The 12,908-nt window shown below is 60.0% G+C and overlaps 1 protein-coding gene across 1 annotated transcript in view; it reads left to right on the forward strand.

Moving 5' to 3' along the window:
- LOC131398817 (SCO-spondin-like) overlaps nt 1–10,162 on the forward strand; it is a 54,094-nt gene extending 43,932 nt beyond the window's left edge. The window contains exons 84-104 of the mRNA XM_058532623.1: nt 12–164; nt 246–292; nt 480–824; nt 1,181–1,348; nt 2,010–2,140; nt 2,413–2,537; nt 2,765–2,811; nt 3,041–3,319; nt 3,632–3,790; nt 3,956–4,072; nt 4,531–4,669; nt 4,817–5,019; nt 5,165–5,292; nt 5,394–5,536; nt 5,647–5,693; nt 6,535–6,752; nt 7,041–7,136; nt 7,288–7,348; nt 7,643–7,773; nt 9,216–9,366; nt 10,013–10,162. Of these exons, the coding sequence (XP_058388606.1) occupies nt 12–164; nt 246–292; nt 480–824; nt 1,181–1,348; nt 2,010–2,140; nt 2,413–2,537; nt 2,765–2,811; nt 3,041–3,319; nt 3,632–3,790; nt 3,956–4,072; nt 4,531–4,669; nt 4,817–5,019; nt 5,165–5,292; nt 5,394–5,536; nt 5,647–5,693; nt 6,535–6,752; nt 7,041–7,136; nt 7,288–7,348; nt 7,643–7,773; nt 9,216–9,366; nt 10,013–10,035 (2,911 nt within the window). The 3' untranslated portion in view covers nt 10,036–10,162. The remainder of the gene's footprint in view (nt 1–11; nt 165–245; nt 293–479; nt 825–1,180; nt 1,349–2,009; nt 2,141–2,412; nt 2,538–2,764; nt 2,812–3,040; nt 3,320–3,631; nt 3,791–3,955; nt 4,073–4,530; nt 4,670–4,816; nt 5,020–5,164; nt 5,293–5,393; nt 5,537–5,646; nt 5,694–6,534; nt 6,753–7,040; nt 7,137–7,287; nt 7,349–7,642; nt 7,774–9,215; nt 9,367–10,012) is intronic.
- The last annotated feature ends 2,746 nt before the right edge of the window (nt 10,163–12,908 follow it).

Raw genomic sequence — 12,908 nt, forward strand, 5'->3', positions numbered from 1 at the left:
GCCCTGCCTAGGTCCTCCACTTCCGGCTCCTGGGCCCCGGAGTGTCGAGAAGAGCAGTCCCAGAGTCAGCCCTGCCCTCAGCCCCCGTGCCCACCCCTGTGCCTGCACGGTGCCCACACCCGAACCCTGGGGGACAGCTGGCAGCAGGGCGAGTGCCAGCAGTGGTAAGCCCAGGAGCAGGGGCAGGGTGACCTGTACCATCCTGCTGGACAGCAGCGTCCCTGAGTCTGGGTTCCTCCTCTCAGCTCCTGCACCCCGGAGGGCGTCATCTGTGAGGACACCGAGTGTGCAGGTCTGCGGTTTCACCCTGATCCCAGCCTCACCCCACCCTACCAGCCTCACCATCCGTCTTGCTCTGTGCCCTGTGTTTCCCTCCTGCCTGTATTTCCAACTGCCACCCCCCGTGCTACTAGGTCCCGACCAGCCCTCTGGGCTTTCGCTCCCTCCGACTCCTCTAACCTAACCTGTCCCCTGTCCAGAGCCCGAGGCCTGGACGCTGTGGTCCTCCTGGTCCGACTGCCCTGTCTCCTGTGGAGGTGGAAACCAGGTCCGCACCCGGGTCTGCGTGGCTTTGGCTTCTCGCCTCCAGGCCCCCCGCTGCCTGGGGCCCGACACCCAGACCCAGCACTGTGGCCAGCAGCCTTGCCCAGGTCTGCCAGAGGCCTGCTCCTGGGGCCCGTGGGGGCCCTGTTCCAGCAGCTGCGGCCCGGGCCTGGCCTCCCGCTCTGGGTCCTGCCCCTGCCTGCTGGCCGAGGCCGACCCCACCTGCAATGGTACCTTTCTCCACCTGGACACCAAAGCCTGCTACCCAGGGCCCTGTCTGGGTGAGTGTGCATGGGAAGTGAACCCCTCCTCTGTTTTCCTACCTGGGGAAAATTCAGGGAATAATATGTGTTTTCCCAACCCCCAGATTATTTCCCCAAAATATATCTACATCTATCCCTTCTCCATATTTGTCTTGTTCCTGTCCTGTTCCCACCATCACTTCCTTTGAGATGAGACCCTTACTGCCAGGTGACGGGGAACCCAGCCAGCTGGGACCTTTCTGAATTCTTGGCTTCCTTTTGCCCTTTCCCTGTGCCGGGTGTTGGCGAGGGCTGGATAAGAGGGGAGGGCAGGTAGGAGAGGGGTTGGGGGAGCCCAGAGGCGCCTAGCTGACATCCCCCACCTCGGTCCCTAGAGGAGTGCGTGTGGAGCAGCTGGAGCAGCTGGACGCCGTGCTCATGCCAGGTGCCGGTCCAGCAGCGCTACCGACACCAGGGACCAGCTCCAGAAAGGGCGCAGGAGGGCCCCCCCTGCACACGGCTGGACGGCCACTTCCGGCCTTGTCTCATCAGCAACTGCTCTGGTGAGGCCCCAGGAGCAAGAAGCCAGGGAGCTGAGCCTTGGCAGGGGCCTCCCAGGGTTCCCACTGGGACTCCCAGCTCCTCTCGGAGCAAACCTCAGTGCCCCCAGGACCTCTGAGCAGTTAGTTGCCCTTGCCTGCACTGACCCCTGCCCCCGGCAGCCCAGCTACTTCCCTGCCCCACCCTCAGCTACTCTCTTGGCACAGCTGCTCCTCCCCACCCTCCCGCCTTCACCATAATTTTCCCACTTTGCAGCTGCAGGCCCAACGGAGGCTTTGGCCACTTGTAGCTGCCCCCAGGCACAGTGGGTCTTGCCCACCTCCTGTTGTAGCTGCCCTCCATCTCTGCCCCTCTGTCTCCCATCCGCCAAACCCTGGAGCACCTGCTGGCCCCTAAGTCCCCGCAGCCCCCATCTTCTGTGCAGATTCCTGTCTCTCCAAGGCCCAAACCCTCCTGCCCCTTTCCTGGAGGCACCTACAGGGCTAGAGTGGGTACTGGACGGGCGACACTGGGCTGTCCTTCCAGGCAGCAGGGGGGCAGTCTTACACTCTTACCAGGTGACCCCAAGGGGCCTCAATGGGACCATGCACCATGTGCTCTGGGCTTGGGGTGTGGAGGGTGTCTCTGGGCTGCCCCCGACCAGTCTGCCTGCCTCCCCTTCAGAGGACAGCTGCACCCCTCCCTTTGAGTTCCAGGCCTGCGGCTCCCCATGCGCCAGGCTCTGTGCCACACACCTGAGCCGTGGGCTCTGCCAGGACCTGCCGCCCTGCCAGCCTGGCTGCTACTGCCCTGAGGTGAGGGGTGGAGCTAGGGGAGACACCCCAGGAGAAGGGGGGGGCCTCTGTCCACACTCCACACCTCCCTCCTCCACGATGCCCACGGTGACGCCCTCCTGTTGGTGCCTTTTCACGGTGCCTCAGCTCTTCACATTTGGCCTCATGGCCGTTCACCCATCTGTTCGCTCAGCAACACACCTGTGTGCTTGCTGTGGGTCAGGCACACTGCTGGTGTTAGCACGCAGAGATGATTGCCCCACATCCGTGTGCCTGTGTCCCCTCCTGCCCAGGGGCTGCTAGAGCAGGCTGGGGGCTGCATTCCCCCAGAGGAGTGTGGCTGCCTGCACATCTCAGGAGAAGGAGCCGGGGTGACCCTGGCCCCTGGGGACCGCCTGCAGCTGGGCTGCAAAGAGTGGTGAGTAATGGGGGAGGAGGAGGCAGCGCCTGAGGGCTGGAGCCAGGGAGTGGAGCGGGGAGGGTGTGGGGTCCCCAGGACAGCCTGACCCCGCAGAGAAGCCCAGCCTCAGCCTCATCCTGCTCCAGATGAGCCCAGAGCTCAGGTTACCCCTACGTGAGCCCCACGCCCACTGCTCTGGGCTAGGTCCTGCCTCCCAGAGCCCACCGTGACACCCCCTCCCACAGTGAATGCTGGTACGGGGAGCTGCAGTGCACCAGCCGGGGCTGTCAAGGTAACTGGTCAGGGAGACCAACTGTCCCGTTTGCTGGGGACTGGAGCTTTCACTGCTAGGACTGGGACAGTCCCAGACAAACCAGGATGGTTGGTCACCCTACCCTGGCCCCCCAGACCTCCCTCAGCCTTCCTGGTCACACCTCCGAGCTCCTCCTTCCCTACCCGCTGCGGTCTCTTGAGTGTGGGGAGGGTCACTGGGTGGGGTGCCCACACGCTGCCCTTCCTAGGTCTTCTGCCTCTCAGCGGCTGGTCTGAGTGGTCGCCCTGTGGGCCCTGCCTGCCCGCCGGTGTCCTGGCCCCTGCCTCCAGGGCTACCCTAGAGGAGCGCTGGCCCTGGGACCCAGCCAGCCTCTCCCCGACCTTGGCCCCCACGCTGGCTTCAGAGCAGCACCGCCATCGCCTCTGTTTGGACCCTGAGACAGGGAGGCCGTGGGCCGGGGACCCAGACCTCTGCACCGCGCCACTCAGCCAGCAACGCCTCTGCCCGGACCCTCAAGCCTGCCATGGTAATGGGGAGGGTCCTAGGCCAACAGGGAGAGGGGCCTGGAATGAGGGTGGAGGGGGGCCTGGCGGGAAGGCCTGGGCCGTGTAGTTCACTTCAGTGGCCAGGTAGTTAGCTAGCAGTCCTGCTTGCCTCTGGGGCCTGCTGGATTTGAGGGTGGGTGGAAGAGCTGCTGGGCGAGGAGGAAGGGAGCCCGGGAGGGCGAGTGGAGGGCAGGGTGTGCTGGTGTCTGCAGGGCTGGAGCCCTAGGCCGGGGGTGGAAGCAGGAGGCGGGGGAGGTGGGCCCTGGGCACTGACTTCCATTTTACCTCCCCAGACTTATGCCAGTGGAGTCTTTGGGGGCCCTGGAGCCCCTGCCAGGTGCCCTGCAGTGGGGGGTTCCGGCTACGCTGGAGAGAGGCAGGGGTCCCCTCTGGAGGAGGCTGCCGGGGGCCATGGGCTCAGACCGAGAGCTGCAGCGTGGCGCCTTGTCCAGGTAACCCCCAGCCTGGCATCCAGAGGAGGGCCAGGGACAGTAACGTTGGAGATGGGGCCTGTGGGGGCTGCTGCCTCTGACCCTGGAGGCGTGCAGTGGAGGGCAGGTGCCGTCTTGGGGGCCTGAGAACATCCCCAACACAGACTCCTACCTTCTGGTCCTCAGGGGAGAGCTGCGAGTCCCGGGACACCGTGCCCACCCCTGACTGTGCCAACCGGTGCCCTAGAAGCTGTGCTGACCTCTGGGACCGTGTGCAGTGTCTGCAGGGACCGTGCCGCCCAGGTGGCCAGGCCATGCCCACAGCCCGGCCCGGGAATCCTGGGGATGCCCGGGCCTCCTCCATCCTCCTGCTCCCAGAGAGCATGTGGCCTGGGGGCAGGGGCAGACTGCTGGATCGTGAGCTATAGGGCAGCAGAGTGGATCCTGGGGTCACTTTCAGCCACTGGCTGGGGGTCCCACAGAGAGTGAGCCTCGGTCTAGATGGGCTGTGTCTGTGAGGATGCTCTCAGGTGGCCTCAAGGGTTCCTGGGGTGGGTTCCACACACAGGGCGGCCTAGAGAGGCCCCTTCGTGAGCTTGGGGGTGGGAGATATTGTGGAGACAGGTTACATGGCAGGGGGCAGGAGGAAGGGGTGCTCTAGTGCCAGCCTGAGGCCTTGGACTTCATCTATGCCAGAGGAACCCATCGTGTGTGCCTGCCTCAGCACCGAATCTTGATTGTCCTTCACACCCCCACTCCAGGCTGCCGCTGTCCCCCTGGCCAACTGGTACAGGACGGGCACTGTGTGCCCATCTCCTCTTGCCGTTGTGGCCTCCCCAGCCCCAATGCCTCATGGGTGCTGGCCCCGGCCGAGGTGGTGCAGCTGGACTGCAGAACCTGGTATGGCTGCCTGCCGGGGGCCAGGCGGGAGGATGGGAGCTTCGGATGGGAGGCCTGGGGAAGGTCAGGGTTATGGGCATTGCTGGGAGCAAAACTCTGTTCACCTTGACTCGGGGCTGGAGCCCTTTCTGCACACCCCGTCCACAGCACCTGTGTCAACGGGTCCCTGGTGTGTCCACGCCATGAGTGCCCAGTCCTTGGGCCTTGGTCAGCCTGGAGCAGCTGCTCAGCTCCCTGTGGTGGGGGCACCACCGAGCGCCGTCGGAGCTGCGAGGAGGGTCCCTGGGGGACACCATGCCAGGCCCAGGACACAGAGCAACGGCAGGAGTGTAACCCGCAGCCCTGCCCCGGTGAGTGCCCAGCGGTGGGTGCCTGCCCTGCCCTCGGTGCTGCCGTGCCTAGGCCCCCACCCCAGCTGGCACTCGCCGGGGCAGGTGGCGGGTCTTGAGGCAGCCCCCCCAGGACTCCACCTCAGTATCTGTGTGCTCCCCTCAGAGTGCCCACCTGGCCAGGTGCTCAGCAACTGTGCCACCTCGTGCCCGCGCCTCTGCTCACATCTGCAGCCTGGTGACCTCTGTGTGCAGGAGCCCTGCCAACTTGGCTGTGGCTGCCCTGGAGGGCAGGTGGGTGCGGTCGCTGGGCCCTGACTCTCACATGGGGGAGCAGGCAGGTGTGGGGGTAAGAGGCGGTGGTCCCAGTGTAACTGGAGCCTGCGCTGTCCCAGCTGCTGCACAATGGCTCGTGTGTGCCCCCTGCCGCGTGCCCCTGCACCCAGATCTCTCTGCCCTGGGGCCTCACCCTGACCCTTGAAGAGCAGGTCCGGGAGCTGCCCCCAGGAACTGTGCTCACATGGAACTGCACCCGCTGGTGAGGCCCCGGGGGCGGGGTGGGGAGGGGGGTGGAGGCAGGGGCCGCTGAGAATGGGGGTGGGGAGGAGGACACGGGAGGCATCTGAACGCATGCTTCTATCTTCTCAGTGTCTGCCAAAGTGGAGCCTTCAGCTGCTCCCTCGCTGACTGTCAGGGTGAGATGTGGGCTGTTCAGGCCCCTGCTGGTCCCTCCAAAGCCAACGCTGGGCTGACCCGGATGAGGGGAGAGGGCCCTGCCCACTCTAGGCAAGGCTGCCTCCTTCAGGAAGCCCCTTCTCCCTCTGTCCACACTGCCCCACCAGGCTATCTGCCGGGGGCTCCCTGGACACAGCATGGTCTCCCCTGGGTGGTTGGGGGCATTTGTCAGGGGGCACTGTGTGTGCTGAGCCAGGGCCGTGAGTGAGGCAGAGAGCAGGGGGAGCTTTCCCCGCAGATGAGGAAACTGAGGTTAGAGGGTGAGCTGAAACAGGACCCTTGCCTGGCAGTCCCCAGGCCGCTGGTGTCTGCCCTGTGCTGTCCCCCCCCATCTGGTCAAGGTTGACAGGCCTTTGCTAAGGGCCCACACGAGCCCAGCTCTGCCATACTGGGCCCTGTATGGATTCAGAGACACAGTGGCCTGGAGAGCCCCAGGCACCCCCCACCCTCACCCACCAGAACGGGTAGAAATAGGAGACAGTCTCTAGCTCACTGACAAGCAAGCTGCACCCACAGAATGTGAAATCAGTGCTGGGAATGGAGAGGTCGGGGTGGACAGGACTGGTCAGGGGAGGCTTCCTGAAGGAGGCGAGAACCGAGCTGGGCCCCACTAGTGTTGGGAGGGTGGATAAGAGCAGGGAGGTGTGTTTGGAGACCTAGAAGTGCAGAGGTTGCTGGAGCCGAGTGGGCAGTGCATGGGGAGGGAGGAGGGACACGGGGGTGCCCAGTGTGCGAGGGGGGAGAATTGAAGCTGGACCCATGGCTGACCCATGTGGTGGGGTGGGTGGTCTTCCCTGGCAGAGTGCCCCCCCAGGGAAATGTGGCAGCTGGTGGACCCTGGGGAGCCGGGGCCCTGTGAGCTGACGTGCCGGGAACCGAACACCACGGAGTCTCAGAGCAACTGCAGTGCAGGGCAGGTGCCAGGCTGCGTGTGCCGGCCCGGGCACTTCCGCAGCTGGGCAGGCCCCTGCGTGCCCGCAGACCGCTGCGAGTGCTGGCACCGCGGGCATCCACACCCGGTGAGACACCGCAGCCCCCCGTGCCTCCCAGCCCTTATGGACACAGGCTGTCTCCTGGCTCCTCCCTGCTCCAGGGCCCGCAGCAGTGGGCAGCCCCACCATCAGCCATCACACTGGGACAGTCTCTGGGCCCCAACGGTCCACCTGCCTCCTGAAACTCTTGTTGCCAACTCCAGTCTCAGGCCACTGCCCTGGGCTGGCCGCAGGCCGGGCTCAGGGACGGGGTAGTATTATAGAAAAGTCTGCATGTGGATAGATGGAGAGGAGTCTCTCCCCTACTCTCCCCAGCCTGGATCCGAATGGCAGGAGGACTGTGAGAGCTGCCGCTGCCTCCGTGGGAAGAGTATCTGCACTCAGCACTGCCCCCTCCTCACCTGTGCCCAGGTACCCGCCTGTAGCCTGCTGCCTTCTCAGAGTGGCTCCCTTGGGTCCTTCCTGGGTCCCTCCCCAGAGGCTGGTCTTCGGGCCTCAGGCAGGCAGTGCAGGGGCATTGGAGCCACCCTCCTGAGGGGACCGGGGACTACTCCCTCTGCAGGGCGAGGTACCCGTGCAGGAGCCAGGGAGCTGCTGTCCCACTTGCCGCCGGGAGACTCTGGGTAAGCAAGGGACCTGGGGCACCTCCTGCCGCGCCTCTGCCTACTCTGGGCCCTTTTCCCAAACCACCCCCACACCTGCCATGGAAGGCCCGCCGTCCCCAATCCTGCCCACCGTGGGGATTAGCAGAGTGAAGACCTCCAGTGCTGATCACAGCGCCTGGACACCCCAGCCCCGACATGCTCCCCTCAGCTCCACGCTCTGTCCCCCTGTCCCCCCCACACAGAGTCCCCTCATCACGCCTTCTCTCTCTGCCCTGCCCCCACCTCCCGCCACTCACCTGCCCCTCTCCACAGAGGAGCAGTCAGCCTCCTGCCGGCACCTCACCGAGCTTCGCAACCTCACCAAGGGCCCCTGCCACCTGGACCAGGTGGAAGTGAGCTACTGCAGTGGGCACTGCCCATCCAGCACCAATGTCATGCCTGAGGTGAGCAAGCCCAGGGGAGTCAGGTCAGCCAGTGGCCCCCGAGGGCCTGCCGCCACAAACCTAGAACCCAGGCAAAGCCCAGGACGAGGGACACGGTCATTTCACGGGGATGCAGCTGATCAGAGCCAGGGCAAGTCTTCGCCAAGGTGGTGGCCCATACCTGCTGGCTGGCCCGGTGATCCTCAGCAGGGCTTGGGCTCCAGAGCCTGCTGGGTGCCTCCGCTCCTCCCAGGGTGGTCTTCTCCCTGCTGAGGCCCCACACAGCTCCCGCGCATGCCCCTCGGCCCACTGTGCCCCTCAAGGCAAGCAAGCCAGGACACCCACAGAGAACGGCAGGAGGAGCTAGGTTAGGCCCATTGTACAGTGAGTGGAGGCTCTTAGGGATGGACCTTCTACACACAGCATTGTCCCCGACATTTCCTGGCAAGTCCTATGAGCACGGCCTAGATGCTGCCGGAGCTCCGCACTGCGCTTGCTCCTCTGGGACCCAGAAGGCCCAGCTCTGCTTCTTTGCAGACCCTCTAGGGGCTCTGCACCTACCCTGACTCCCCAAGCCCTGAGCCTGGAGAGCTGTGGCTCCAGCTCCATCCTGCCAGGGTCTAGCCAGGATGCAGCCTCAGCCCCCAGCGCTGCCTCAGGTCACCTGTGGCAAGGCCATTCTCTTCTGCCCTGGCCCACCTGGGTCATCTGTTCCTGGAAGACAAAGGTGATATCCTAGCTGGTCCTCCACCCTGTCCACTCTCCTGCTCCCCAGGGGGCTCCTGGCACCTCCTGGGAGTACCTTCCCCATCACTTTTGGATTTTTTAAAATATACAGTGAGGAAAGGAGAGTAGTTAAGAGATTTTTTTCTGGGGAGGAAAAATGAGTGATCGTGGGTTATAAATCAGACGGAGATTTTTTTTACTGAATCTTTTTTAGTTAAACTTGGTATTGTGTGAATGTATTACCTATTTCAAAATAAAGTTAGAATAGAATTATGCATAAAACTAAATCAAACGTTCAGTGGGACTTACAGAGTTACTATATAATCGTAGAGCAGGAGGCGTCTGCTGTGGAGCAAGAACTCACTTTGCACTTAGGGTCAGAACTGTGCGATTTAGGGCCTCATTACTTGCAGTTTCAGAAATTACTAGTCTGTCTCTCCCATTAGCCTGTAAGCCCCTTGGGTTAGGCTATGTCTTTCCCCCTGCTGCCAGGACGCAGTGATGGGCACGGTGAAAGCATTCCTGTAACCTGCACAATGTGGACGCTCAGACGGGTGGGGGCTGGAGCGAAGGAGGTGGGCTTCTTGGTGGTGACATCCCTCCCCTGCCTCGCTGCCCAGCTCCGCGAGGAGATCTGGGATCCGGCCCTCCTTTGGCCCCAGCCGTCTTGGATGGGAAAGGCCAAGAGAGGGAAGGAAGTTTGGCCCCTGCCCAACTTGGTCACCCCTCTTCCCCAGGAGCCGTACCTGCAGAGCCAGTGCGACTGCTGTAGCTACCGCCTGGACCCCGAGACCCCCGTGCGGATCCTGAACCTGCGCTGTCCAGGCGGCCACACAGAGCCGGTCGTCCTGCCGGTCATCCACAGCTGTCAGTGCAGCGCCTGCCAGGGTGGGTCTGGGCGGGGCTTCTGGCGGGGGCGGGGCCGGGTCTCCAGTGGGGGCGGGGCCAGGTCTCCGATGGGGGTGGGGCGATTGTTCCGAACCAGGCCCTGTTACCCACCACACTGCCCCTCGCCGGATTCTTCTTCCTTGAACCCTTCTGAGCCCCTCCGTTCCCCTTCCGAGCATTCTTGTTCATTTCTTCTCCAATCGCATGTCAACTTGGGGGTTTGGAGTCCGCCATACCTAGTTCAGATCCCAGCTCCTCTCTCTCCTTCCTTGCTGAGCCCCACGACCTCATCTTCACAACCGGGCTGACAGTCTGCACAGGCTTGTTGGGAGGACTTGGTGAGAGCAAGCCTGGCAGTGTGCCTGGTGTGAAGTGCCCGGCAGCTGCCTGTTTCTTGTTAAGTACCTAGTGTGTGATAACCAGAGGCCACGCAGTGGGCAGGTGAGAGAAAATCAGGTGGAAGGGCGTCAACACCGCCCGGGTGGAGCGCAGGGCAGGAGCTCGCCTTTGCTCTGGGCTTCTTCCTGACTGCTCTTCCTCCTTCTTCTGCCAGTTTGCTCCCGCTGCCCTCTCTCAGCCCCATCCCTGCCTGGCCCGACCACTCTGCCTTTTTTGCTAGCACATCTCCCCCTCATTTGTTCTCCAGGAGGTGATTTCTCAAAGCGCTGAGGGCTCTGCAGGAGATGCCGCCGCTGCCACGCATGTGATCACTGGCCGCAGCAGCACTGACCCCTCCTCCCATGCTCACGCATCCACTCCCTGCCCTGGCACTAGCATATCCCAAATAAAGTGACATTGGCAGCAAGCTGTGTGCAGAGTCTGCGTCTCGGGCCCAGAGGGGAAAGGGAGGAAGGGTGGGTCTGACCCCTGGCCTGGACCTGTGCAAGGACTGTCTCCTGGGGACCTCTGTGAATCGGCCATGGCTGGTGAACTTGGGCAAGTCACTTCCCATGCCTGAGCCTTGGTTTCTCCATCTGTAGCGAGTTGAATATGACGTCTGAAGGTCTCTGGTGTTAGACATCACTGGTGCCCCAGGTCACGCCCTGCACCCATGTGATTTCAGCTGCAGCGCCGTGGCCTTTCCACGCAAGCTCCAGCTCGGCTCGTGCTGCCATCCGCTCTTCTCCCCCCTCTTCAAAGTTTTATTGAGGCATGATTCACATACTGTGAAATTCGCCTGTTTTAAGTCTAAACTTCAGTGACTTTCATAGAAATACACAAAGTTGCACAAACATCACAACCATCCAGTTTTAGAACATTTCCACCATTTCATGCCTATTTGCAATCAATCCTTCCCACAAGCAGCCCCAGGCAACCACTAAACAGCTTTCTGCCTCAATAGATTTCCCTTTCCAGACATTTCATATAAACGTCTGGTTTCTTTTGATTAGCATGATGATTTTGATGTTCATCTATATTACAGCATGTATCAGCAGCTGTTCCTTTGGTTGCTGCATAGTAATCTGAGTGTGGATATATGACATTTTGTCTACCCATCCACCAGTTGATGACATTTGAGTAGTTTCATTGTTTTGTCTATTATGAATAAAGCTGCTATGAACATTCGTATACAAGTCCCTGGGCATGTTTTTACTTCTGGTGGGTGTATACCTAGGAGTGGAATTGCTAGGTCATATGGTAAGTTTATGTTTGACTTTTTAAGAAACTTCCACACTGGTTTCCAAAGTGGCTGGCCCATTTCACGTTCCCACAGGCAACGTACGAGGGTTCCAGTTTCTCCACATCTTTGTCAACACTTGTTATTGTCTGTCTTTTTGATTTTTTGACAGCCATTCAGTGGATGGGAAGTGGTATCTCATTGCAGTTTTGATTTTCATTTCCCTCATGACTAATGATGTGAGCATTTTATTTTCATATGCTGATTTGCCATCGAGTATCTTCTTTTCAAGCTTCTTTTGCTTTCTGCCCGGGGCTTTTCTGACACACAGAGAGTCCACTTGGCCTTTGTACAAGCACAGCTAGAAGTGCACGAGTGAGGATGGGATGTAGTTAATGCGTCTGGTGGCAGCCCTCAACTGCTGGGGATGGAGCTGCCGATGGATGCTCCACCCCATTGTTCGGGGGCATTCTGTGTAATTCTCAGAAGTGGAATGAAGCCCCTGATGTCCACAGCAGTGATCTCTAAAAGGTACCCTTCTATCAGTTTTTCCTCTTCCCTGCTTCACTCTCCCAAGTCCCAGGCCTTCTCTCTGGAATCACTTTCCAGGACCAAGTCTTTGTCTCTGGCTCTGCTTCCAGGATGGAGTAGAGAGGGAAGGAATCAGGCTGGATGCTTCTGCTCCAGTGCCCAATGATTCTATGTGTTACCCTCTGCTCCTTCAAATTCCTCAGATTGTCCCCACAAATGAGAGTCCCATCCAGCTAGAGTTATCAGCAAAGGGGAGAGGGCCTGAGGGAGAGAGGAAAAGGAAGAAGGATCTTTAGTTAATAAAATGGGACACAGGAAGGGGGGCTCTTGCGTGAGCAATGAGAACTTGAATTGTTTGAGGTGAGGTCCTAAATGAGGACTCTATTGTGCCAAATCAGTGGGATTCCTGAAAGGGGCTGCCAGTGAGCATATTCAATTATTATGTGTTTCTTAGAAAGTGTTCCTTCCTGCAAAGCCTTTCTGTTTCACTCTTTGACTTCATTTTCTTGCCCTTCCAGCTCTCACAGGTTCTCCCACACCACTCCTGTGCTTCCTCCTCCTCCTCCTCCAGGATCTGGGTCCTTCTGTTTTCTAAATCTATCAGCTCCTGCCTAGCTCCTCTTTCTTCCTTGACTAGTGTAGATGAGCATCTTCAATTCCTTCATACCCTATATCCTTCTCCCATCCTCTAGAAAATCTAAGCCCTAGGTCAATACTGAAATGTATTTTCTCTCTCCTACACTTGAAGGTAATATGTTGAAAGAGCATCGCCCCCAGGGAATTCAATGGTATATCCCCCAGTAGGCCAGTGGCAATGCCAGTGATGAGCCTGGCAGGTATCTGGGTGCACCAGTGATCAACTGTGGCAGAAATGGTGACAGATCCCAAACAGGAGACAATAGAGACCACTGTGCAAGGGCAGCCCAATCAAAGCAGCACCTCTGTGGTTGTTTCAGTTAGCTATTGCTGTGTAACAAATTATTTAAACTCAACAAAGAACTTAAAGCAACTCCTCTTTGTTATCTCACAGTTTTCTGCTTAGGGTCTCACAAGGCCAAAATCAAGGTTTTGGCCAGATGAGGCTCTTATTTGCAGGCTCTAAGCAAGAATCCATTTCCCAAGTCATCAAAATTGTTGGCTGAATTCGGTTCCTTGCAGTTGTAGGACTAAGGTCCTTGCCACCTTGCTGGCTGTCAGCTCCCTCTGCTCTCTTTTTTCTTTTTGTGAGGAAGATTGGCCCTGAGCTAACATCTGCCAATCCTCCTCTTTTTGCTGAGGAAGACTGGCCCTAGGCTAACATCCATGACCATCTTCCTCTACTTTATATGGGATGCCTCCACAGCATGGCTTGCCAAGTGGTGCGTTGGTCCGCACCCAGGATCCAAACCGGCGA

The sequence above is a fragment of the Diceros bicornis genome, chromosome 3 (genome assembly GCF_020826845.1).
Source record: "Diceros bicornis minor isolate mBicDic1 chromosome 3, mDicBic1.mat.cur, whole genome shotgun sequence".
NCBI lineage: Eukaryota > Metazoa > Chordata > Mammalia > Perissodactyla > Rhinocerotidae > Diceros > Diceros bicornis.